The sequence below is a fragment of the Nycticebus coucang genome, chromosome 5, assembly GCF_027406575.1.
Source record: "Nycticebus coucang isolate mNycCou1 chromosome 5, mNycCou1.pri, whole genome shotgun sequence".
Lineage (NCBI taxonomy): Eukaryota > Metazoa > Chordata > Mammalia > Primates > Lorisidae > Nycticebus > Nycticebus coucang.
The window spans coordinates 110,403,849-110,430,313 of record NC_069784.1 but is presented as its reverse complement, the minus strand read 5'-3'; the positions used below and the strand labels follow the sequence as shown (position 1 = coordinate 110,430,313).

Here is a 26,465-nt window from a genome sequence, read left to right as displayed (position 1 = left end):
TACTCATCCTCATGCTGGATTTTCCTTTTTGCTTAAAGTAGACAATATGCACATGTGGCTCTATCTCCCAGATTCTCAGAGTCCACCGAAATAGCAAATTAGTGTTTGACCATCAGAATGAATTTAAGGGCCAGAGTTTATCCTTCCTTTTCTATGCAGTACTAGCCTCAATTCTCTTTAGCTGAAAAGCAGGAGTGAAAACATCAGGTTCTACTCACATAATTAGAGAGTAAGGTACCATCCAACGGGGGGGCTTGATGTCTATCTTAAATCGGCCCATGTACTGAGTCGGTGCTAAAGAACGAATATTAAAGCAGGAATAGAAACAAAGCAGATGAAGTGATTTGAGTTACTTGGAGTCACATGTAGTCTAGTTCAGCAAACACCACTTGAGTATCTCCTGTGTTGTAGGTATAGGTCTAGGAATACAAAATATCTTCAAAGAGGATGCAGGCTAGATGGAAAACAATGGGCTGGGTGGAAGGGGATGGGGATTCACTCCCTGATGGAAATGTGCATGAAGTTTTCCTACCTGTAGGTGAAATTTTAGATCTTCCAAGTGAGTGAGTGGGATGGGTGTGTTTGTTTTTTTTGGGGGGGGTGTGTTTGAGAAGCAGAGGAGGGGATACCTTGTGCCAACAAAAAAAGATACAGTGGTAAATGCTCTGCAAGGGTTAAGAAAGATATTCTGGAAGAAAAAATAATAAAGCAACTCGGTCAACTTAGATCAGAGACAAACACGAGGGCATGTCACTACTGAGTCCCAGGCCCCACATTCTGGAAAATGTGCAGGCCTTTGAAACATCAGCTAACAACACCAGGTCATGTTACACCAACCTACTTCAGATTAGGATCCCAGAGCCACTTGTCACAGTCACAGCCCGGAACCCATGACTTGGGGACCCCGCCAGCATTGAGGCTGGGAGATGCAGCTCCTCTCTGCTGCACGGTGTCCATATCACTGACCAGGGTGACAGTCAGTCCCAGAAGGAGGCCCTCAGCTGCTCATTTCCCTAGACACAGTCAGCTGCAGCGACGAGAAATGGCAGAGGGAAGAAGACTCTTACCAAGGGTCAGGAAAGTGGGTTATGCAAAAGGGAGGGGAGTTGTTCTTACGACTGGCCAGTGAGGCCAGAATGAATGCTTGCAGCACAAGTGACCCATCAGCCAAGTGACCTCCAGTTCTGGATTAACAGCCAATAAACCCATGAACGCACTGCTCTGTGGACTCTTGCATAACCCCTTTCTTTCCAGGGCTTACTGGTCTAGACCTGAGACCTGCACCTCTGGCCCTTTGTTCACTGTGACTCAAAAAAAATCATTCATATAAAACATGTCAGTCCCTCCCCAACCCCCCCCAAGAAATGGAAGAAAATATTTCAAAAAATATTTTCAGAAGCATTTTTTTAATTTTTGTTTTCAAAAGCTCCCTTTCACTAGAGAACAAAGGAATAAACAAAAATCCAATGGATTCTCCAAACATTATTTGAAGGGAACAGACTCAACTTTCTGTCAGATCAGTTACAAACTATGGTTAATGAAGCCGAAAATTATTTTCCTCTACCAAGGAGTGGAGTAACGCCAGAAAGCCACAATCAAAACATTCAGTGCTATCAACTGTAACAAGAAATATATTAAACCTTTTTGTAAGAAAAATAACTGTCCTAGTAAGGATCAACTATTTTATAGGCTGAACAAATCTTGATTTTTCAATATTAGAATATTGAACTGACAAGAGCAAAGACTGACATGTTAAACAAAATAAAGGTGGTTACTTATTAAAGTGACACAATTTCTGGCTCTGAAGAGATATTAAACGTCCTCAAATACAAAATACCACATTATATTTGAGCCTATACTGTCAACTAAAACCTGAGTTTTAAGCTTTACCTTTGGCATTTACCAGTCTCAAAATCAGAGATAATAATATCCCCTGGAAAGCTGCTGTGTGCATTACGTAAGATCACACGCAAACATACGGAGTGTGGCATGGGCACACTTCACAATTGCTGGATAGATTTCTGCAATTACTTCTATATCCCAGATGGTGAATGCCTCGTTTGTCTGTTTGGAAACTCGTAGTAGCAAGAAAATCATTTTCTTAAGAGCCAGCCCATTTCATTTTCTGATAACTTATCTGATTAGGAAGTCTTCTAGCCACAGTTTCCCTGGAACTTTGATCCTAGAAGAAAAGTCACCTGTCAACACAGGTCAAATCTAAACTGTCTTTCAAACATCCAAGAGCAGTCCTGACCAAGAGCCCTTCTCACCCTCTAGTCCCTCAGTCCACTTAGAGTATGTCAAACGCCTTTATCTTCCTACTGTTCTCTTCCAAAGAAATCCTGGGATTCGTCTTAAACTACAGGCCCCGCAGACATGCAGTTAGGGTACAGAATATGACAAGGCATTGCTACTCTCACTGCACCTGTCAGTAGCCTGAAGGGTGCATTAGCTTTGCTCCCAGCCACTTTATAATCCTAACTCATGCTGAAACCCAGCCAACGGGATCCCTCAGTCTTTGTCCCAGGTGATGCCTCAGAGCCGTGGTCCCCAGCCCCGTTAGGAACTGGGCTGCACAGCGTCACCACCTGCTCTGCCTTTTGTCCCATACCCTATTCCTTTACTTCCTTAAGTTTGCGGAAAAATTGTCTTCCATGAAAGATAGTTCTTGGTTTCAAAAAGGTCGGGGACTGCTGCTTTAGAGCCATTTCTTCACATGCTGTTGGCATTTGGAATCCAAATAAACAGCTAGCTGTTCATGTGTTCCCTCTAAATGCCAACTCGTTGGACTGAGTACCTTGTTTCAGCTTGTCCTATTAAATCCTGACTCAGCTATTCAATGTACTAGTTTCCCAGTTAAGTTCCCTGTCACCCATGAAATGTCTTAGCATGCCCGCAGCACCCTCACAACAAACACGTTGAATAGGCTGATGCCAAGGCCAGGTCTTGAAGGGGCACTTGGTATAAATCCGTATAACTGCAAATATATATACAGAAAAATATGCTTAGTTTTTCCACATATGTTAGGTGTAACACATGCCTTTGCTTCTCTTTTCTGGTATTTCTAGCACAAAGACTATGAGGTTATTCTGATATATGACTTTTGCCTAGAGAACTTATGCAGGGTTCTCATTATTATGGCCCCTAATTTTACATGTAATTATCTTAGAATTTCATTTTAGAATCAACAATTCATAAGAAGTTCACTAATCTATAGTTTATTATATCATATAAAGAAACAATTAAAAATGATTTCAAAAGCTAATCTGATGGCAAAATATACATAAGAAATGTGCTTTATAGAGAAAGAGAGAAAGAGGGATGGAGTGGGAGAAGAAGAGAAGAGTGTGGGCAGGAGGGAGGGGAATGGGGTCTCGGTGTGTGACACACCTTTTGGGGGCAAGACACAAGTATAAGAGGGACTTTACCTAACAAACGCAATCAGTATGACCTGGTTTCTTGTACCCTCAATGAACCCCCAACAATAAAAAAAAAAAAGAAAGAAATGTGCTTTATTAGACAACAATAGGATTGAGACTCGGGGAGATGAATTTAAGTCTATGATGTACTATCTAGATAAAGTTAATAAGTATGTGTAGTTTTGCAATATCTTCTCAGGTTTACAGAGCTTGCTAAATAAAACAGACTCTTCCATACACAGGCATTCTGTAGACCCTTCCTTTCTTTGCCAAGACATTCTGTATCTTTACTTAACCCATTCACTCCGAGTGCAAGGAAGTTAGCACCTGCCACGGGAGATCAGAATGTGACATGTGACGGGAGGGCCCTGTGATAAGTGCCTGACCTTATGAAACAAAAATAAAACCTCCAACAAAAAGATGAAAATGCAACAATAGACCAACCGGTGGTGTATTGTCTGGTCCTTAATAAAAGCAATTAAAATGCCAATCCATAACAAGCCGTGGTCGAGGCTGTATACAATTCACAGAACAGTAGTACCAGAAGACGTCAGGGAACTCCCCCGTGGCTTCATCCTTACGACACTGTAACATAATAGTCTCCATGAAAAAAACAAAAAAACAAAAAAAACATACAACCAGCCATCTTAGTGATAGGAAGCAGGGCCCATTTCTCATCTGGTGCAACACTCCACAGAGCAGGTCCAAACACAATGCAAAGTCCTGAAATCAACAGGGCCTGAGCACTCTGATCAGTGCCAAAGAGCAAGATGAGAAATGGGGCTGGCATAAATATTCAATTGGGAAGTCATGGCCAATCTCCCTGCACTGTGTGTTTAGTGCAACTCAAAACTGCTCCACCTGGTCCCTGCTGGCTCCCTCATGTCTACCAGGGACTGGCAGCTGGAAGGCAGGCTGAGCCTTGGGGATCCTTTAATTTGCTATTGCACCAGGGGGGCAGGCAAGAGGGATGACAATGCATATGCTTGGATTCAATTACAGAGCTGCCTTGGTCCCAGGTGGGAGGCACCACTGACTGAGGAGAATTCAATGCTTCCGTTTGCTACGGTCCCCTAGGAAATGACTGGTGGCTTGCAAAAGCTGGGGTGTGGAATAATGCACTTAGGTCTGCCCTCAGGACAAAGATCTCAGCAAAAGAAATCAATAAAATTGAGTATTCCATCAGGCACCTGTGCTATCTTTGCTTTTTACTTATTTTCCAAAATCATGCTATAACTTCTGCTTCATGAATCTCACTGCCAAAAAGATTTTTTTTTTTTTTGTAGAGACCATGACGTCACATGGCTCACAGCAACCTCCAGCTTTTGGGCTTACGTGATTCTCTTGCCTCAGCCTCCAGAGCAGCTGGGACTACAGGCACCCGCCACAACACCCGGCTATGTTTTGGTTGCCATTTGGCCGAGGCTGGGTTTGAACCCACTACCCTCGGTATATGGGGCCAGCGCCCTACTCACTGAGTCACAGGCACCACCAACCAAAAAGATTTTTAAACATCGTATAAATATAGGTGTGTTCCAACTAGGAACACTTCAGGGAATACACAATGTTCTAAATTTAAAGTATCAGAACAGTTCCTAAAAGCTTGATAAAACATCTACAATGTAATTCTTTCTTTACAATAAATTGTTATAATGTCATTAATTTTATGGACACTGCTTAATAATCTGCGATGATTTGTCCATCCTGCAGGGGAGGATGCACTTCACGCTGTACCTGCTACAATGCAAAGTTCACTAATACAAGCTGTGGCTGCAGGAAGAATAGTTAACTAGCCTCAACTGGATGATTTCTATATGAATAGCTACTATGCTAATCACAAACCACAATTAACCTAATTGTTAAAGTAGATCTTTCAGTGCTATTACTCAGACAACATTCCTAGGCAAATAGCTTTATTTTATTACATATTTACAAGAAACAAAAAGTTGCATTGTTTCAAAGCAGGGCCATACTTAATCTAGAAGGGCTATTGCAGTCAGAGCGACAACCAGCTCCATCAAATCGGCCCTCTGTTCTATACCTTCCACCTTCCCGTGCCTCTTATAACTCCCACTTCCTTGTACGGGCTCTAAAGGGCTTCACTTCCATACATGACACGCTGATATCCCATTCCTTGATCTCATCTCAGAAGTGATCCCCTCTGAGGATGGGGACCCCAATCTTCTATATTCTATCTCCCCAACCTGACCTGCCATTCTTCAAATACACCTGGCGTACTGCGTTCCCAGACCAAGGCCTCCATGCTTGATTTCTCCTTTCCTGGAACATGATTCCTCCTCACCCTGTTACTAAGCTCAAACATCCCCTCTTTAGAGAATGCATCCATCCAGTATTTGCCTACTGCCTTGCTTTATTCTTCTTCATGGCAATTATCCCCCTGACGGGATATACATTCATTTGTCTCTCTGGCTAGAACGTAAGCTCCACAAGCACAGAGAGCCTAGCACAGGACCTGGCACACAGTATATGTTCAATTAACATGTTGACTGTGTGGATAAATTTTCCAGTGATGTCGATTGACCTACATAGGCAGGCCTAGTTACCTTAGCTTTATTGTACTGTTCATTATCACTAGGTCTTTTGTGGAACACTTCAATCGAATCTGATTGACAGAAACTCTCATATTTTTCATCCTTAAATATGAAAAATAGAATAATTTAAAAATTAATGAGTTTCACAGTGTATTAGGTACTGCGCATTCTATAGTTTGGTAAAAAACACACAGTTCTACCTTAAACATTAACATGTTTAAACAAGTTCTTGCATTCCCTGCAAATGTGGATTTTAGCCTAAGACTAAGCAAAGAAATAGAATGCAAACATATTTTATTGATATTTAAGATCTTTCCTAAACATACACATACAACCCCCAAATAGAAATAATATTCTCTTCTTTAAAATATTTATGAAGTCCACCAACTCTGTGGGATAAAAACAGCTTTCTTTGTCCCTCTTTCAATTGACGAGAATTCAGAGGCTTGACAAGTTAACCAAGTTCATTCCCAACCTGACCTGCTGAAATCTCCCTCCCCTCAAAAAAGCAAAGGTTCTCAAGTGACTTCAGTTCAAATATTTCACAAATATCTACTATATGTCACATTCTGAGCTAAGGGCTTCAATAATGTGAGTTATAATTTTTTTTCTTTTAAAAATCACATAATTCAGGAGGGAGTTGCTAAATGGCCTTCACCATGGCAAAACATAGGTGTCATTGTACTACTCCAAATCCAAGAACCTGCATCTATTTCTACTTTGAGCTATTTCCCCAGACTTGTAACAGAACTATCTTGAGCTAATCTCAACTTACAGTGATGCATAAATGTTTCAGAAAATATATTATTGATTAATTGACAGTGTCTGGTACAGAATCACGAGGAAGCAGCTCTGAAATTCAGAATTTAAATGCTATCCTTTAGGAAAATGACCGTGGTGAGCTGCTGGTCTTATGATTTCACTTAAGCAATTACCTTTAATGTATCATGTACTTTAATCAGAAATTCACTAAAATTTGGTCATACTTTCCTTCAAAGTTATTTTTTCTCCCTAAAGAAATAAAAATTATTTGAACCCCACTACACAGCAAATAATTTCAAAAACTTTTATTTATTTATTTGGTGAATATTGTATGTCTCGGGATCCTTCATTTTCCTTATGAACAAGAAGGACAAAAATTCCCTGCCTTTTGTGAGGCTATATTTATATATAAATTCTAGGGTATAGCAGGGAGAAAAATGTAAATATATCTTCAAAAATATATATGCAGGAAATATACATATACATATTATAATTTCTATTCACTTTGAAAATGTTATAGATTGGAAATATCAAAGGAGGTGTGATATAGATACAGGATTATGGTATACAAATAACCATAATTCTTTTTCTGCCACACCTTGAAAGAAGGAGAGCTGTCTTGGGCCACACATTAAATACACAAACACTAATTACAGCTGATGAGCCAAAGAAAAGGTAAGTGCATACTCTTCTCTGTATCTAACACCACAGATAAGCAAAACAGGCCTCAAAATCTGCATGGAGGCACTTGGGCCGCAGGTTGGGCACCCCTGGCTGTAGATAGAAAGGAAACATGATGTATGTACCAACCCCAGCAATGCAGTAATTATCATTAGAATTAAGACAGATGAAAGAGAGGACACGGTATTCAGGCAAAATAATGAATCAGAGCACTGGAACACAGCTGGAATGAACACAGCTTGCCACGGTAGTGAGAAGGACAGGCTAGCCAAAGTGGAGAACAGGATAGAGAAGAGAAAAAAGTTTGATCACTGGGGTAGCTACAGCTTTTGAAAACCAGGCATTGGAGTCTGATGGGGAAGTAATGTAATCAGAGCAGTTTTGTAAGAGATTAGTCTCAGCTAATCTGCATTAGTACAGTTTAGAAAAAGAGGGAGAATTTACTGACAGGTTGGTTAGGAAGCTCAGTTGCTCCAGGCACTTTAATTTCTTACATTCGTTTTCTTTATTTCCAAATTAGACTTTAGATTTTACCTAAAGATATCCAGTTATTTCAAAATATATTTATAGAGCACTTATAGATGCAGGCACTATCCCAGGTACTTACTGATTGAATATCATGTTTAACGTTTTGCTCATGAGAAAGTCTATAGGCACCTGTGTTTTCTTCTAAGAAGTAGGTGGTCAATCAAATAAGTAGCTGCAAATAACATATGCCCATCAACAGGGGAGTGGACAGACGGACTGCGGTACCATCGCCCAGGGGCATGCTGATCTGCAACAAAAAGGAATGACCCAGGGACACATAGATACAACAGAGAGGAATCTGAAAATGGTTTGAAAGGAAGTCTGTGGTTGCTGGGAGACTGGGGTAGGTGGATGGGAGACAGGAATAAGTTAAGGGGGAGGAGCAAACTTTTGGAGTTAAGGAGTAAGGTGACTATCCTGACTGCAGTGATGGATCCACTGGCGTATACGTATTTCAAACTGAATATCTTAAATATGTGTGCTAAATATACTTCTATAAAGCCTAATTTTAAAACACAAAAATAATAGGTGTCATTGTGTGGTGCATTATGGGCTAACCTGACTTTTTTTCCTTTCATTTGTTTGTGTTTTTAATGATACTATAAAACTTTATTACTTTGGAATGAAAGTCATTTTTTTAATTGTAAAAATTATAAAAAGTGCACTGGCTGGGTTCTCACTACACTCCTAATAATTAACATATTACAAATTTAAACAATGGTGAAATATGTACCCTGACTCAACTCATCAGACTGGTAAGCACTACAGAATCAAATAAAGGTCAAATGTCAGCTAGAGTGTGGTAAAATGGGTCATCCTCATACTTATGCTGGGAATGTAAATTAGCACAGCCAATTTGGAAAGAAATGGGCATTATCTGGTGAAGCTGAAAAATGTGTTTTGTACTATTGATAATTGCCAGTTTTCAACTTTCCCTTATCCAGTAGTTGGCTAAAGTACTGACGTACTTTTTTTGTGTATTTTGCATAAATACACTATAGCAGCTTAGTCTGCCCCTCATAGATTTTTCTTCATTCTCTCCTTCCTTCCTCTCCTCCCCTAGAGCCTCACCGCAATCCCTTCCATTGTTTTCCCACCCATGAAAGCCCCTCACCTCTCAGCAATTCCCTTTGTTTCTCCATCCCAACCTCATCACCACACACTGCCCCAAACCACCCACTCCCAATAAAGGCTGAGCATGGATCAAAAGTGCCGTGTGAAGACACGTGCCTCCCCTGGGATGGGAAGCAAAGTGGGAAAGGAGAGAAGGCCAAACTGTTTCTGGAGGCCCAGTGGGAAGAACTGCATTCAAGGCAGCATAGACACGGCAGGCAGGTGTGAAGGCCTTACGGGCCAGCCAAGGCAGAAGGGGACGGCAGGCAGGTGTGAAGGCCTTACAGGCCAGCCAAGGCAGAAGGGGACGGCAGGCAGGTGTGAAGTCCTTACGGGCCAGCCAAGGCAGAAGGGGCAGTTCCGAGGGCATTTTGGGTGGAGAGGACCGAAATCCAAGGCAGCAACAAAGCCAACAGCAGCTAGATGGATATTTTATATTCCGTATTTATTCGTTTTTATTGAAATTTTAGAAATATTTAATTTCATGAGATGTTTTATAGAATACACACATTCTAATACTTTAAAATACTCTTAATAAAACTTATATTAGACAATAAGTGGTAAAACTTGTGACACACTGAGTCCTTAAATGCCTCTCTTCTGTGTCAACTCCAGAAAAATTACTCTGTGTGTAAAAATTACAACTGTGTGTAAGAGTAAACAATTAGAAAGAGTTTAAATGTCCATCTAGAAAAGAAAGGATAGACACTGTGGTCTGCACAAATTCAATGGAATACCAGATAGTGGCTGTAATAAAGAAGCTGAAGCCATGTGTATTAATATGGATAAATGTGAAGAATTTTAGATTTAGAGAATCACAGAATTATGTATTTTAAAAACTGGTAGTAGTGTATTTTTGCCCTCATGCAAAATACACTCAAATATGTACTAAATATATAATGCTAATGCATTCATGGGAATGATAATTTCTGAACTCAGGATGGCATTTGTCCAAGGAGAGAGTAGACAGATATCTCAGAGGAGTACAAATATCCTCAACAGCGTCTGTGCTATTTATTTATATGGCCCAAAATGAATATAAAATGATGTGAAGATCTTACATGCAGGTAGTGAATGGGAAAGAATGTTCATTTGTCTCTGCTGTTATTAATTTGCAATTTCATAATAAAAGAAGAAATGAGTAAAAGTAAAAAAAAATATATTCCCTTCCAAAGGAAAAAGATAGGTACTAAAACTATTTCATATTTTCTAAAGATTAAGACAAAAAAAAAGGAGTCAGCCTTGTACGCATATGATACCTGTAAGCCCCAATTTTAACAGGGAATAGTGAGCCATCCAGCTGTCACACAGGCAATTTTGGCTGACAAGGTTTCCCTGCTGAGCTCACACCCCTGTCTATCACCACTAGGAAAGTTCACAGCTACCCATAACTCTATCCTGGCCAAGCTGATCACGTTAATAGTGCAGCTTCTGGTAAAGTGAAAGTTTGTACAGACGAGACCTTTTTTTAAAGCTGAGCTGCTCTGGCAGCTTTAAGCAAAACAACACATAAACATGGTTTCAATCCCATCCCATTATGTGATTTGCCTTTTCAAAAAAGTCCAGCCTTCACAATTCCATTACTCAACGTCACCCCAAAGTGAAGAAGAGCTTCAGGACACCCACAGAAAGATGGCCCCAAAACAAAGAAACTGAAATGCAGGATATCTAGGCCACGCTTGAGGACCTACGTTAAATAAAACATGAAGCTAAGTTTCAGGCATATGGAATAAATTCCAAGCATTGTGGCTCGCCAGAGCTTCATACGAATATGTATTAAACCTTATCCTAAATGTGATGTTAATGGATTTAGCCCCTTGGCATGTCTGGATTCATGTGCAGACAGTGTGGCCAGTTGTTCTTCCCGGGTTCTACAAGAATTCTTAGATAGAAAGGCAGAGCTAATGTTGGGATAGGACTCCGGGTGCAGTTACAGTCTGCAAGTGGGAGGAATGGCGGTAGTTCTGAGGCACACGTGGGCTGAGTGCACCTGCTCAGAGGTAGAGGCAGACAGCTCGCTCTGCGCTCCTACGTGACTGGACTGCTTCTAGACTTGTCTTCACTGGAGATGAGAAGCAGTCTAAGAAAAAGGACAATGAAAGGAAAACGAGTATGAAGGGGAATTCTTTAAAGGTGTCTGTCCATATCTTTTCTGCAGAGAAATATGAGATGCGGGGCAGGCTGCAGTAACAGTGGTAAGTGAAAAGAAACGTGAGCAGACAAGAGGCTGAGAGACAGTGGCCTGTTCTGTACAAGGCGTGCAGCTCCCTCCCCATTGGACTACTGGGATGTCTGCTCATCTGGTGTTAAATTGGGTGTCAGAGTTGAGAGAGGTGCTTTTCAGGTTCCCTGGGATCCTACCTTGACTGACATCAACACCAGCAGTCTGTACAGAGCTCAGACGTAATCATGCCACAGTGTTAGATTTTCAGCTCACGGCCATAGCACAGATTTGGCAAAGCTGATGTTTCTTGTGTTTACACAAATGTAAAAGTTGATGAAGGTCATCAATGATGTCCCTTCTTCAAATGTTGTGACTACAAGTAAACCCAAGAACCCGCTGTCTGAGTCCCATGTAGAAGTCCACGTGGGCAGGGTGGAGGAAGGGCCTGCTGGCAGGCCTGTGCTCTGCTCCCATCTCCACGCATTCTCAGGTGAGTGACATTACTTAGGGTCCACTGCACCTCAAAGTTCTCATGTATAAGCCAGGAAAATAGCTCTTGTCCTGCCTAACAAGAAGGACAGAGTGAAACTAACATAACATTTGGGAAGATGTTTTTAAAACTAGAAGACATATGCAAATGTAAGGTATCATTTGTAACAATGGCAAAAATAAAAATCAGGAAAGAAAACTTATAGTTTTCACAAGGTACGCCCTCTTTCTACAGTCTTTGCCTAACACAGGGATGTTTATCAATATGCAATCAACTCTCTCCAGAGGGGTGCTGAGTTAGCGTTCTTTGTCTTACCAACAAATATGAATCATGAGAATATCTCTTAAATGGTAGGAAATTTCTGAATAATAAGTATGAATGATTTTTTTGATGATATTTTAAAGACATGAATTAAGTATCTCTTTGGAGATTTCCTGGGCACTGTCATTTGCCCAAATCCAACCCTGTAGCTTTTGCGCTATGGCCAGTCTCTTCCAAAACGTACTCCTGATTTATAGTGACACTGTTTCCATCCCCCCATGCAAACTCGCTCTCTAAATGTGACCCCAAGCAAAACAGCATGAAACATCTTGTCAGAGTTTTCATGGGGCTTTTCATTCATACATTCATTCATAAACATCTATCTTTAATACTCACCAAGCACGGGACACCACACAAGTCACCACAGAGACAAGCTGAACCAGTGCTGAGGCTGTGCATACTCAGACTGGGTGCACTTTTGGGCTGTATTGCAATTCTTTTTAAAAACACAGAAACCTTTTTTATTGGGTAACATGATATTTCAGTTTATTTGCATTTTCTTCTTCATGAAGAGGAGTCTGCACAGAGGGAACCCAGTTTTATGATTTTGTCTTCCATTTCAGAATTACTTCCTATAGGAGGGAATTATCTAATTTGCTTACAAATATTTATCTGAAATCTACTTCATCTAAGGCATCTTTAGAGGATGCTGAGTTTTAGAAGACAGAATTCATCTTCCTGCAGAAATTCACAGCTGAGTGAGGAAGATAAACCATAATAATCACAAACACCAAGATAATACCAGACAGTACATCATAAAGGTCTAGTGATGACAGACATGTCCTGAGGTGTCCTTAGGGACAGGACCATTGGCAGCTTGTGGATATATGACAAAGGAAGAACTTTACTAAATCACAAATGAATCTAAAAGAGAAACTATCCACATATAAATCAATTTTCTGTTTCAGTATAGAAGCAATAATGCTTGGAGAAATACATCTCTCACTGCCATGGAGTGTAAAGTTGGCAAAAGAGAAACTATCCACATATAAATCAATTTTCTGTTTCAGTATAGAAGCAATAATGCTTGGAGAAATACATCTCTCACTGCCATGGAGTATAAAGTTGGCTGATACCCTGCTCACAAGTTTACATAAGTGAAAATAGTGCTACTGGGCCGGGTGCGGTGGCTCCACACCTGTAATCCTAGCACTCTGGGAGGCCTAGCTGGGTGGACTGCCTGAGCTCACAGGTTCAAACCAGCCTGAGCCCGAGGGAGATCCTGTCACTAAAAATAGCCAGGCATTGGTGGCGGGCAAATAGTAGCTGGTAGTCCCAGCTACTAGGGAGGCTGAGGCAAGAGAATCACCTGAGCCCAAGAGTTTGAGGTTGCTATGAGCTATGATGTCGTAGCACTCTACCAAGAGCGACAAAGTGAGACTCTGTCTTGAAAAAAAAAAATAGTGCTCCTGGACATTTTTCCTGGTCTGTATCCCTTCTTCATGTAAAACACTGTGTAAATGCTGCACTTATTGAAATCACAATAAAGAATTTCTTTTTACTGCTTAGTATTGACTTAATTTAATTTTTTATATAAATATAATAGTAAACCATTACAATAAGCAATTCATCAGCCATACTCAGAATAATATTTTTGGCTATATTTAAGGGATTTATAGTTCTCTCATACACATTAGAATGTGTTTTCTATTGTTTTCATTTTATCTCTTAAAATGAGCACAAGCTTTATATAGGAATTTCTACATTTTTTAATGTATCTGTTTTAAAAGAAATAAAGAATTTTTAAAGATCAAGAAAAGAATAGAAAAATGCTACTGCATAATTCCATCTTCTGTAAAAAAAGGGAAAGACCATCCCATGTCCTATGATTGGATATTATTAGCTGGTCTAACAGTGGCCCAGAAACAAGACAGAGTACCTTCTATTGTGTCACTCTATCCACATTTATCAAAAAAAAATTAGAAGAATAGGATGCCTTCTGAATAAATCTTTATTACTTTAGAAATTATTGCTCCCAGCTATAGTTCTATTTATTTTCAAATGCAGTAGAACCTCTGTAAGTTGATCACCCAGGGGACTGGTCAACATATGAAGGTGGTCAACACAAGGGACTGACTGATCATCTGATATGTACACGGGGTGCACGTCAGGTCTGTGAAAATTAGGTCACTCTAAGGAGGTGTCGTGTAGCAGGATGGTCAACCATGGAGGTTCTACTGTATACCTCAAAAAAGACAAGTATACAGTGTTCTAATCTGGAAATGCCTGAACTGCAAAGTTTACAAAGTTCTCATCTTCATTATAGCTATCTGTTCACTCTATTTATTTATTTATTTGCAGTTTTTGGCTGGGGCTGGGTTTGAACCTGTCACCTCCAGCATATGGGGCCAGTGTCCTACCCCTTTGCACCACAGGTGCTGCCCATGTGTTCACTCTTATTTATAGAAGTATGCTCATTTCTCCAGCTAATCTGTCTAAAATAGAAGGTACTCATGTCGAACAAAACTTCATGTTCCAGACTTCATACAATTTATCTCTGTACTGATTCATCAGTTGTGTGTATCTGAAATGTAAGAGATCATACATGTAAAGTTTGATATTTTTTGTGTGTATCTAGAATGTATGTACGTATACATTTCAGTGTTGAATGTCATAGAAAAAAGCCCACAGTCTAACAGCAAGAAAAACTTTCATTAAGCGTGCATGAAGCATGTATTTTTGAGCATTCAGTGTATCCAGTGTGCTGTGCTGGATGCCGTGGGGAAAAGAGATTTGGGAGACGTCTAATAGTCTAGCTTGTGCACAACCAAGTCCAAAGAGCAGCCACAGCTGTCGCATCCCTGAAGATTGTGAGCTGTCACTCTGGAGAGCTAGGCTCCTGGACGCAGACTCCAGGGCTGCAGTCAATCTCCACGTGGCAGTGCCTGGGGTCAGAATGCAGACCACTTCCCCCCTGCTGCTGAGGAACGAAGAGCTAAAGAAAGACCACAGGCAAGCCTGAGGCCTTGTAGTGCACTCCATTCTCAAGCTGTCAAACTCCGGGGAAAGCAGTAGCTAAAGGCAATGTGAATCTGGAAACTGGGGAGGAGGATGTGGGGTACATGTTTTGTGAACAGCAATACCACGCACTGCCCACAATAAAAGAATGGAGTGATGCAGCCGCTTTAGAACTGATCCACAGAAGAAAACTCAGTAATGCTGTGGATCTAAAAGGCCTCCCGGGGAAAGATCCAGATTTTAATTCAAGAAACTTCTCTTTAAGCCCCAGCTCAGCCACTTGTGCTAGTTTGTGATTTGGAGGCAAACCTTTAAACTCTCCGAGCCTTATTTTCTGTCTGCTCAGAGGGAACAATACCTCACAGTGTTGGGACAAAGGTTAAAGGAGTAAATGATTTTTTTTGATTATTGTTTCATTTTTTGCTAATAATAAGCCTGGTTATGAATATCTACTAGAGAGTGTTATCTGTGATAGGAGTGCGTGTCAGGGGTGTGTGTGTGTGAGTGTGTATATATAAAATTATCCTTACTCAACATTCCACAACATAGACATTATATCCACCCAGTGCAAGTTCTGTGCATCAACCAACTCATCACAAGTTATATGAGTTGATCTTGACAATGAGCCTCATATTCACCTTTTCTTTCTGGTTTTTACTCACTCACTCCACTCCAATACAGGTTCTCTCTCACTGGCTCAGGTCTGAAATACCATAATATCGTCCAGACCTTCCTTCTACCCTTCATTCCTGGCTTACCCACAGACCCACCTTCCTATAAGATGGCTTACCTCTCCCTGTGGAGTGGAAAAACAAGTGAAGTCTGACCTAAGAAGTCCAGGTTTAGTCTTGGTTCTGCCTCAAACTCCACCTCTCTGGCCTTCAGTTTCCCTATCTATAAAGGAGGTAGTGGACCAGAAGAGTCTGAAAAGTGAGAGAAAAGGGGGATACGCGGTCCAAGATACAATGGGTGCTGGATTGCGCAGACCTTTCCATGACTGTGAGTTCCTGAGCATTTACGCTGACAGAAGTGGAGACCTACTGGAGAGTTTTACAAACAAGCCGTGGGCAGGTAGGAAACAGTCCATTGTAAGGTTTCCTTCGTGGAAAGCCCAGGGCACTCTTTCGCCCTGGTGGTTCACTTACCTTCCCAGTAATGAGGTATTTGTCAACATGTCAAGGCATGTGGGTAATTGAGGCTCTGAAGAGGTAGGTATGATAGCTACCAAGCCTCAGTTTGAAATCTGGATATAACTAATGCTGTGAACTTCAGTTAGTTACGTGAGTTTCCTAAACCTCAGTTTGCCCATCTGTGAAACAGGATGATAAGCCTTACCACACAGGAAGAAATAAATTCACCTACATGAAGAATATGGCCTAAAATAAAGGCTCAAGCAAGACTAGTTTCTGATGTCTTTTCATCTTTAATGAAAAGACAATAATCAATACAAGTCTGTGCTGACACAGATGGCATAGGCCTCAAACAGGTAAAGCACGTGATGCAACTTCTGCTTTTACCTAAAGTGGAAGAACAAGGATCTGTTTCACCCTCCCAACTGAAACCACGAAAAATACTCAAACAAACAGAATCCAGGCAACAAGAGTTCTCAAGACCCTGAACATTGGGCACACAGGACAGGGATCCCTGTGAGACGGAAAACAAACCCGGTGAGCCCTGGGATCGCTCGGGCCACGGCCGGGAGGAGGAACCCCGGGGGAGCTCAGTCGATGGGCAGAGCCTGGCACAGCAGAGGGCCCACCCTTCCTCTGGATCTGTGTGGATGCTGTGTCTGGTGTAGCTCAAAGTCTGGCAAGGCTACAACCAAATCAACAGAAGATTACAGTTTTATAGATTCTCTACGATACGGGCAAGCAACAATCTTTTGGGACTATATAAGAGAGATTCCCAACCCTTCAGTGTGCAGATCATAGAAAGTTTCATTCTCAACAGAGAAAACCATTCAGTCAGCTTCTGAAATCGAAACAGGAGCGAGACAAAATAGAGTAGGGCATTCCAGGAGAACGGGACAACCTATATAAGAAGCCCAGGCTTGGGAATTGGCATGAACATATAAAATGCAAGGAGTGCAGAATGGGGTGGGGAGGGAGAGGGTCAGCAGGTACCAGACCGTGACAGGCCCTGTACAACTGGCCAGTACTCTGCACAGTGGGGAATCACCCGGGGTTTAAGCAGAGAAGTTATTTAACAGTCGTATTTTATATAAATCCTTCGGCTAAGGTGTCAGAAAGATAGCATGTGAAGGGAGAAGGCAAGACAATTCCTGAGCTACTGTTTTTAGTTTATCTACAGTAGATGAAGTCGGAGGCAAGACCTTCCCATGTGGGATTAGGAAGAGAGGAGGAAATAGAGTAAGTTGAAGGAGAGTGGAGAAGGTTTGAAACATACAATCAAGAATGGAATAGAAAGTTGTTAGTGACAGAAGAATTGTCAGACAGGAGTAAGGGCTGAGCTGAGAATAAGGAAGAACTTGGAAGAGTTTTCCGGCATACTTTCTAGTTATATCCAAATAATTTACAATTGTCCTCTTCCCTAGTAATACATAGGGTTTTAGTGGTGCTCGTGGGCACCCAAACATAATTTTGCATTTTACAGCCTCTCTTTACATAGGCTCGTGCGCACAACTGCACCCTGTCCCAGGGCAGTGAGTGGAAGGGAGGTGTGCAGGTGGGTCCTGCCTACCCTCACCCTGTCCAGCAGCACGGGGGAGGCCCAGAGAGAAGTCCAGTCACGGGGGCAGCAAGAAGCCTAGGAGCACGGGCATCAACTTAACTACTGGCAGGTTAGTAGCTGAAAAGGTGAGCCGTGAGATGAAGGCCACCCAAGGAGCAGGTAAGACCATTCCGAGAAGACAGGCGGTGACGGAAGTCTGGACACCTGCGCTGAGGTCTCACTCAACATTCGAGCCACTTCACAGAAATCAGTGGAGACTGTAACGGACACACAACCTTTGTAGCAATAAGCATGAATTTTATCAATCCAAAGTGAAGCAAAAGAACCAGAAACAAACAAAAAATTACAGACCTTAAACAAAATTCTAATTATATAAAGTCAAAAAGAGGTAACATTGATTTACGATATTAAAAGTCAGGAAAGATGATTATGACGGGGAAAAGAACTTGAGGGAGGGTTCTGGGAACATCACATTTGATGCCTTCTTTGAGTGCTGATTACTGGGGTGTCCAGTTTATAAAAATTCATAAAACTGCACATTTGTGGTATGCAGTCTCTCCTGTGTGCAAAAGAAAGTTACAAATCTGCTAAACAAAAAACATGCATGATTTTTTACTTACCCCAAAAGTAACAATTATACTGTTTTTTAAACAAAGAAAAGGGAGTAATACTCATTGTTTGCAAGGGTGAGATAACAACTCTTACGCCTTGCCGGCTTTGACTTTAAAATGATACAAACTTGGTGGAAATCTATCTAGCATAAAGCTCAAGAGCTTTAAAATATGCATGGCCTTTGACATAAAATTGCATTTCTAGAAGTTCACTCTAAGAAAATCAGGAATATGAGCTGGATCTATGCCTAAATATATTCAATGTATTATTTATAAGGGTAAATTTTGAAAGAAACAAATATCCCTAATTGAGGAAGTGATTACATAAATTATTATATTTTGCAAGTAATTTCCAATTCTGTGGTGATATATTCATGATATAATGTGAAGTTTTTAAAATACAAGATAGATGAGAGCGTATGCCACATTGTTCCAAATAGACATAAAAGAAGTATGCCAAAGTGTGGTTAGCTTATGGGTAGAGTGATTTTGGTTTTAGTGTGATACATTGTATATTTTCTAGATCTACTAAAAAGAGCATGTGATATTTTGTTGATCACAGATTTTTTTTAATCATGCTGGTGTTGCATTTTTATTTGCTTTTCTCATGGAGTTTCATATTTGCTTTCTATAACGCAAGTAACAGCTCTGTACTGCTCCATAAAAATTTTTATTAACTGTTTGACTCCATGCTGCCCGGGACAAGGTTATTTCTTATTCATCAAAACCTTTCCCCCTAGTCCCCTACAGGGAAGAGAATATAAGCTCAATAAATAAATAAATAAATAAATAAAATAGCAAGCACTCATCTGTTATCTTGTATGTATATAACTGTGCTGTTCAATTAAACAAACATTATGCAGTGTTAAACCTATTGCTGTGTGTATGCAAAAGTGGAAATAAAGTACTTCTAGATGCACTGTTTCTGTTTATCCAAATAACCCACTGTGTCTTCTTCTGGCTTGGGAGGCAGAAGGTCATGGAAGTAGGGTAAAGTCAAGGGTGGGGCGTGGGTAGAGGGGGAAGGTGGGGAAAAGGTCTGAAGAGCAGAAGCAGGGGCTGAGTACAACCCCACCTCCAGTGCTCCATCGAAACACGGCTACTTTGATCTTCCTCCAACTCTCTTCCCCTTCCCCCATGACTCAAGGAGGTAAAATCCAACAAAGCCCAGGGCGAATCAACACCTGGGGGTAATAATTTAACTGGCCCACTGGGGAACCAGAGCCCTGTTTGAAGTAGTCTGTAGGGGAGCCTCCACGAGCAGAGGAAAGCTGGGTCAACAGGAGGGAAGGCTCCTACAGGACAGAGCGGGGCGCCTTCAAGGTGAAGGGGGGAAAAACACCATGATTGATAGAAAGAATTAAGATGGTAGCTCAACGCAATAAACGTGGAAACTTTTTTTCTAAGAGGAACTCCTTCACAGTCAAATCATGACCTTTGCTTTTGAAAAAAAAGTTGCTAATTTTCATGTTGGCTGGTGATTTTTTTTAAAACAAAAAATGGCCTGAATTATCCAATGTCTTTACTTAAGCTGCATTCATAGTGACTTAATACTTTCTCAAAATACTTTTTCTCCCTCTCCTGTGCTGTTCACTCTGAAGTTTATATCAAATTTGGAGGAAAAGCAGCATGTACAATTTATATTTAGGAAATACCAATAACATGTCCCAATTTTAAAAATATTTATTTTATATGAATATTTCACTCACATTACACTCAATAGGAAGCTTTCAAGAATGCCAACTTTTTGTTAACTTTGGCAAGTTCTATTTAACAGTATGCTCTTATCTCATTAAATTTATGACAAAGAGGATTAATCAACAGAGATCGGTACATTCAGGGCACTAAGGTCATGATCTGTCTGTATATCTATACATCATCTTTCTCTTTGAAACTTGTTTTGCAAATATTAGCAAATTTGCTCCATTGAGTAGAAATGCATAGGTTGTATTTGAAGGTTTCAAAAGCTTAACGGACCTCTATTTCTTAATATCCATTTAAATGACCCAAAGAAAGGAACATAAATTTTACACACATATATATATACACACAGATACAGAGAGTGCCAAAAAAAGTATATACATTTTAAGAAAGGAAAAAAACTTTTAAAATTCTAATACTCAATATATACTGATAACCTTTAATTACAGAAGTGGAACATAACTTAGTATTACAATTTTAATAGTTGTTTTTTTCTTTCGTAAAATGTGTATACTTTTTTTGTATTCTGTGGGGAGGGAGAAAGAGAGAAAGGGGGTACATATTTTATAAATTTGAGGTGTACAACATAATGGTTTTGATATACATGCACACGGTAAAATGATTACTATAGTCAAGCCAATTAACATGTCCCTCATTTCACATAGTTACCTCTCCTTTTTGTGGTAAGAGCACCTAACATCTATGCTCTTAATAAGTGTTCAGTATTAATACAGTATTATGAGCTATAATATTCATGCTGTGCTTCAGATCCCTAGACTGACTCATCCTACACAACTGTAACTCGGTACCATTGGCCCTACATGTCCTCATCCCTCCCCTCTGTTCTCCATCAATTTGATTTCTTTTTCAAAGATTCAATATATAAGATAAATCATGCAATATTTTTCTTTCCGTGTCTGGCTTATTTCACTTAGCATAATGTCCTGCAGGTTAACCAGAGTTTTCCCAAATAGCATGCTCTTCATTTTTTAAGATGAATAATACCCCACTCTGTGTATGCTTTTCAATTTCTTTATCTGTTCATCCCTCCATGGATACTTGGTTGTTTCCATATTTTGGCTATTGTGAATAATGCTGCAATCAACATAGGAGGGCAGCAATCTCTATGAGGTGGCTGATTTTTATTTTATTAAATCATAGCTGTGCACATTAATGCAATCACGGGGTACCATGCGCTGGTTTTATATACAATTTGAAATATTTTCATCAAATTGGTTAACATAGCCTTCCTGGCATTTTCTTAATTATTGTGTTAAGACGTTTATATTCTACATGTAGTAAGTTTCACATGTACCCTTGTAACATGCACCGCAGGTGTGGTCCCACCAGTTACCCTCCCTTTCCCCATATTCTTTGGCTATAATTCGGTTATAGCTTTCATATGAAAGCCATAAATTAGTTTCATAGTAGGGCTGAGTACATTTGATACTTTTTCTTCCATTCTTGAGATACTATGCTAAGAAGACTATGTTCCAGCTCCATCCGTGTAAACAAGAAAGAAGTAAAGTCTCCATCTTTCTTTATGGCTGCATAATATTCCATGGTGTACATGTACCACAATTTATTAATCCACTCGTGGGTCTTTATTTCCTTTGGCTGGTGTATAGAAATTTTAATGTTCAAAAAAAACAAAAAGAAATTTTAATGCTCAGATTTCGGATGGGAGCAGTACATGTTTCTAAATGATCTTGCCAATCCAGCTTCAAGTGCCTTCTTTGTCAATCAGGACCTAAGCTCTTCCCATCAAGGCAGCTATGGAATGAGGACCAACAAAGCGCTAACTCTCCACCTTCATTTCACCTGTAATAAAATCCAGACTAGAACAGGGGTTTTGCAAGATCAGAGTCTAGTGAGTGGAGGTGAACTCTTTTTCACTATTTAAAAAGCAATTAAAGTTATTCTCTACTCAAAATGACCACAGACCTCCTTGAGCTCTATCAAAAACAGCATTAAATGACACAACGGCAAAGCTAAATTTAATCCTTAATCACATACAAATGAGAACCCTCTCCTGTCCCATGAATTCTTTGAATAATCATTGCACGATGACTAACACTCTCTAAGTGCTTAGAGGGTGCCAGGCCCTGTCCAAAAAGCTTTGGTGTTGTATACTTCTCTAAACCTCATGGAAATACATGAGGTGGGTACTATTATCATCACTCCATTTCTCCACTTTTGGATAAGCAAACTGAGGCACAAAGAGATTAAGCAATTTGTTCACGACCTCGCAGATTTAAGGTAAAATCTGGGTTTACCTTAAATCAAGGGGTAAACCCAGATTTTAAATCAAGCAGTCGAGCTCCAGAATCTTCCTCCTTTACCACTATACTGGATTACCTTTGTAAAAACAACTTTCATATTTTTTTTCTAAAAGTGAAAACTTGCTGAGATTCATTCAATCTTAAGCGGAGATCCTGAAAAACAGACCAAAGTGTCTTTCTTTTTTTAAACCTTCACACAAATCGAGAGGATATGACTATGCAGACAGTTCATCTGCAACGTAACCACATAAAAGAATTCTGGGCAAATCCAAGCCCATTAACGAAAGTGTGTGCAGAATCTGCCAAGAAGCCAGATGTCTCCCTCGGAGGAGGAGTATCTTCCTGGCTTGTCACTGAGACCTCTAGCAGGGCATTCCCCAACAAAAGGCGCAGGAAGGATGGTCTGTTCATCAAGCAAACAGTTCACAAGTAAAGTGCATGATGTGTTCGGTGATAACCTTGACACTTTCAGTGATATATACGCTTTCGCAAAATCCAAACCGCAGCACCATCAATAAAAGAAACTCTATAAAGGCATGCATTAGAGATCTAGGAAAGTTTGCATAATTAAAAAGTTAAAGCTTGTCCTAATCCCTTTTTCATGTTCAGCTCTTAATATAGGTCAGAGTTACTTTTTCTTCCCCCTTACTTCAAATCCTCCAAAGAATGCAAAAGAAAATCAGGGGAGCAAAACAGGCAGCTTTTGATTCCTGGCACTCTACCATTTGGAAAACAGTCTTGAATTGCAGGATAGACAGTGGTCTAGGAATTTAAGAAATATGAGTTTGGTTTCAATAAGAAATACCTTTACAAGGAAGCTGAAAAAATAGGAAACAACAGAAGCGTTTTTCTTTCTTTCTTTTTTCCTGAAAATCAGTAACAAACATCAGAACCCTAAGTTAAATTCGAGTCCACTCTTTGATTTACAAATTCTTAACAGGCTCAACCTAATTGAATTTAGGAGACTAAAATCCTGACATCACTGGAGATGAGAAAATGTATTATTGTATTTTATCTGTGGCACTGGGGGGTTCTTTGGATTCAAGAGTCAGGGGAGTTGGCACCCTGTGAGCTGCTTATGCTAAGCTTGGTTTAAGGTGAAGCCACTAGAAGAAAAAAACGAAGCTTTCTGGAGCCAGGGAAGAGGGACAGAAGCAAAGTTGTCACGATGGACACAGTCGGGGCTCGTGGGGTCTGTCTCCTCCTCTTTCCTGCCCATCCAACATCTAGTCCAATCTTATTTCAATTTTATTAAAACACCCACAAATTCCCCCAAAGACTAACTAGAATAATCTACATAAATCTCTTCTGATGACCACCTCTCCTCCAATTAATAAAAGGCCTAGACTGCTTTATTTAACAGTGCACGTTGATATGACTACGAGGTAACGTGTTTGACAGAACTGAACTGGCATGTCAACAATCAACTTAAAAAGCGCACTTTAGGGTTTTAATTAATTCTTTCTCTCATTAAAAAAAGTTTGTTTTCTTTCTTTCTGAATTCAAAGACATTCACAGTATATTATGTATTATACCGAGATATTATCACACCAAAAGCTGTATGTAAAATCTGCTAAGAGAAACAGATGCTAAGGCTGAAAGTTAAAGGTTAAATGAGTGAGTACCTTACCTTCACCTTCTAGAAAAGCCAGTCCTACAGATATATTATTACTCTATTCATCTTTTCTTTATAATTAAAAATAACCTTAATTTTAAATTAGTCTCTGTCTCTTCTTAACTTATTCTACTCAGAAATATATGAATATCGAAACAATGAGATTAATTGTACACGCTGTATTTTAGTTTTGGTAGGAAAACTTCTAGAACTAAAAAATCATAATAGTGTACCTGGAAATCATATATTTTGCTAAAGCATTAAAAAAAAAAAGAACACACACACACACACACACACACATTTTGGGTGAGCTTTGGGAAGGTAAGTTGAGGCTGAAGTGGGAAGATTTCCTGAGGCCAGGAGTGCCAGACCAGCCTGGGCAACAAAGCGAGACCTGCTCTCTAAAAAGTAAAAACAATTAGTCGGGCATGGTGGCTCTTGCCCATAGTCCCAGCTACTGGGGAGGCTGAGGTGAGAGGATTGCTTGAGCCAGGAGTCTGTGGTTGCTCTGAGCTACAATCATGCCACTGCACTCCAGTATGGGTGACAGAGTGAGAACCTGTCCTTAAAACACAAACAGAAAACTGAGTTTTACACAGCCTGTGAGCTGCTTTTAATTTGAAAAACATACTGGGTATGCAATCTGTTATATATTGGCATTTAGCTGAAGAGCATTTTAACAAAAGATTTTGAAGACCAAGGCATTCAATGCCATGATAAATCTTTAAAAAAATGAAGAGAATTAAAATAAATTAATGAAGAGAAATCACAAAATATATGCTTATTCCAAGGCTTCTCAATGCTGACATAGCCTTCTTTCCAGCCTTACCTGCACTCCTGCCTTCAGATCTTGGACTACCAGTGACCCAGCAGGTGTGCCCACACTACATACTGATGGTGCTGTATTTGCACTGCAGGCCCCTCCAGGTGCAGCTGGATACCCTCTCCCCCCAAAACCCTGACTTCAGTCTCTCTTTCTTTGGCCAATTAGTAGTCATACCCTTATACCAGTCTCCCTTGGGTCAGCAGCCCAGTGTGCGTCCAATGTCTCCGATTATTTTGTAAACCTTTTTTGGGTGAGAACTATAACTAATAGATTTGAATTCCTTGCAACACCTGGGACAGAACCTGGACCATGCTAAGTGCTAACAAACTGCCTATTACATTAATGAATAAAAACATGAAAGAAGTTAGACAGCCTATGCTATTCTAAGTACGTAACACCTTCCATAGACAGCAACAGTAGCACCCTGACTAATTTCCCTCCCATCTTCTCTACCTGTGCTGTCCAATACAGTAATCCAATCACAAATGGCTATTTAAATGAAGGTTAATTAAAATTAAAAATTCAACTCCTCAGTTGCACTAGCCATATTTTAGGCAATCAATACTATAAGTGGCCAGTGCCTACTATATTGGATAGCACAGACTGTGAACATTTCCATCAAAGAAAACTATACGGGATGGCACAGCTCTACACAAAAATCAAAGTTGTCATATTAAAAGGAAAGTTAAATTGTTTAATCCTCACCCTGTAACCCTTCAATGGCTTTCCAGCTCACTGAGAGAAAAAGGTAAAATTCTAGCAATGACCTTGGATAAACTGTCTTTCCCCCTCTCCCCACCATATCATCTATGAGATACTCTCATTCTCAATGCTTTCCAGCTGGCTCCATAGTTCCTAAAATACAACAATCACTCTCTCACCTCAGGACTTTTGCCCATGCTGCTCTCTCTTCCTGGAACTCTCTTAGACAACTGCACCATCCAGCCCTTTTTCTTCCACTGAATCCCTCACTAAGGCCTTCCCCGGCCTTGTACTGTGAAATTGCCACCTCCTTGCCTCCACACGGCCTCTGTCTTCTTTTTCTGCTTAGTTTTTCTCCATTGTTCCTACCACCATTTAATATATTCTATGTATTAATACATATTATTGTTTTACTTTCTACACTAGAATTACAAACTTCAAAGGGGAAAATTGTCCGTTTTTTTTTCCTGCTATAGCACCAACTAGACTAGTAGTCGGGGCTACAGCCCTAATAGTATAGTTCCAATAGCTTGGAACATAATGGACATTCATTAAATATCTGTTGAATTAATTTGATAAATTCATGAGTCAAAAGTATTTGCATTTCATACATAGGTAGTAGAATAAAATATACTGAGAATAATTTTTTATTAGACCTGTGGAAATATACCACAACATATGCAATGCAAGAATAAATAAGCTAGTAAATGGCCTTGAGTTTTTCCAAACAATGGCGTTTTCTGCTACCAACATAACCATTTTATCTAGAACACCTGAACTATAAGTATATGCCATTCTGTTTTGGGAGGGGGTAGGGAATAATGTTGCTAAAATGATATTGATTCATTCTTTCATTCACATATTTAGTAGATATTTTATGACACCACTTCCACATGCCAAGAGATGACTAAGACCTTTGGAACACAGATGAGAAAGTACCGTCTCTACCAACTTAAGGTCCAGTGAGGGTGGCAGGAGGTCAGACAATGTTCCAGCATGGTTTATCCAGGCTATGGCAGTGGTGAGCACGGGGGCTGAGGGAATGGAGA

At 40.1% G+C, this 26,465-nt stretch overlaps 1 protein-coding gene across 6 annotated transcripts in view; it reads right to left on the bottom strand.

The window, feature by feature from the left end:
* Positions 1-26,465, bottom strand: part of EYA4 (EYA transcriptional coactivator and phosphatase 4) — a 257,652-nt gene that overhangs the window by 78,160 nt on the left and 153,027 nt on the right. For 3 of the 6 annotated variants that reach the window (XM_053592557.1, XM_053592556.1, XM_053592558.1), the window contains exon 1: positions 842-995. The exons of the other annotated variants lie outside the window; for them this stretch is intronic. In XM_053592557.1, coding sequence (XP_053448532.1) covers positions 842-957 — 116 coding nt within the window. In that variant the 5' untranslated portion in view covers positions 958-995. Of the gene's footprint in view, positions 1-841; positions 996-26,465 lie in introns of those variants that run through there. 6 annotated transcript variants of the gene reach the window in all.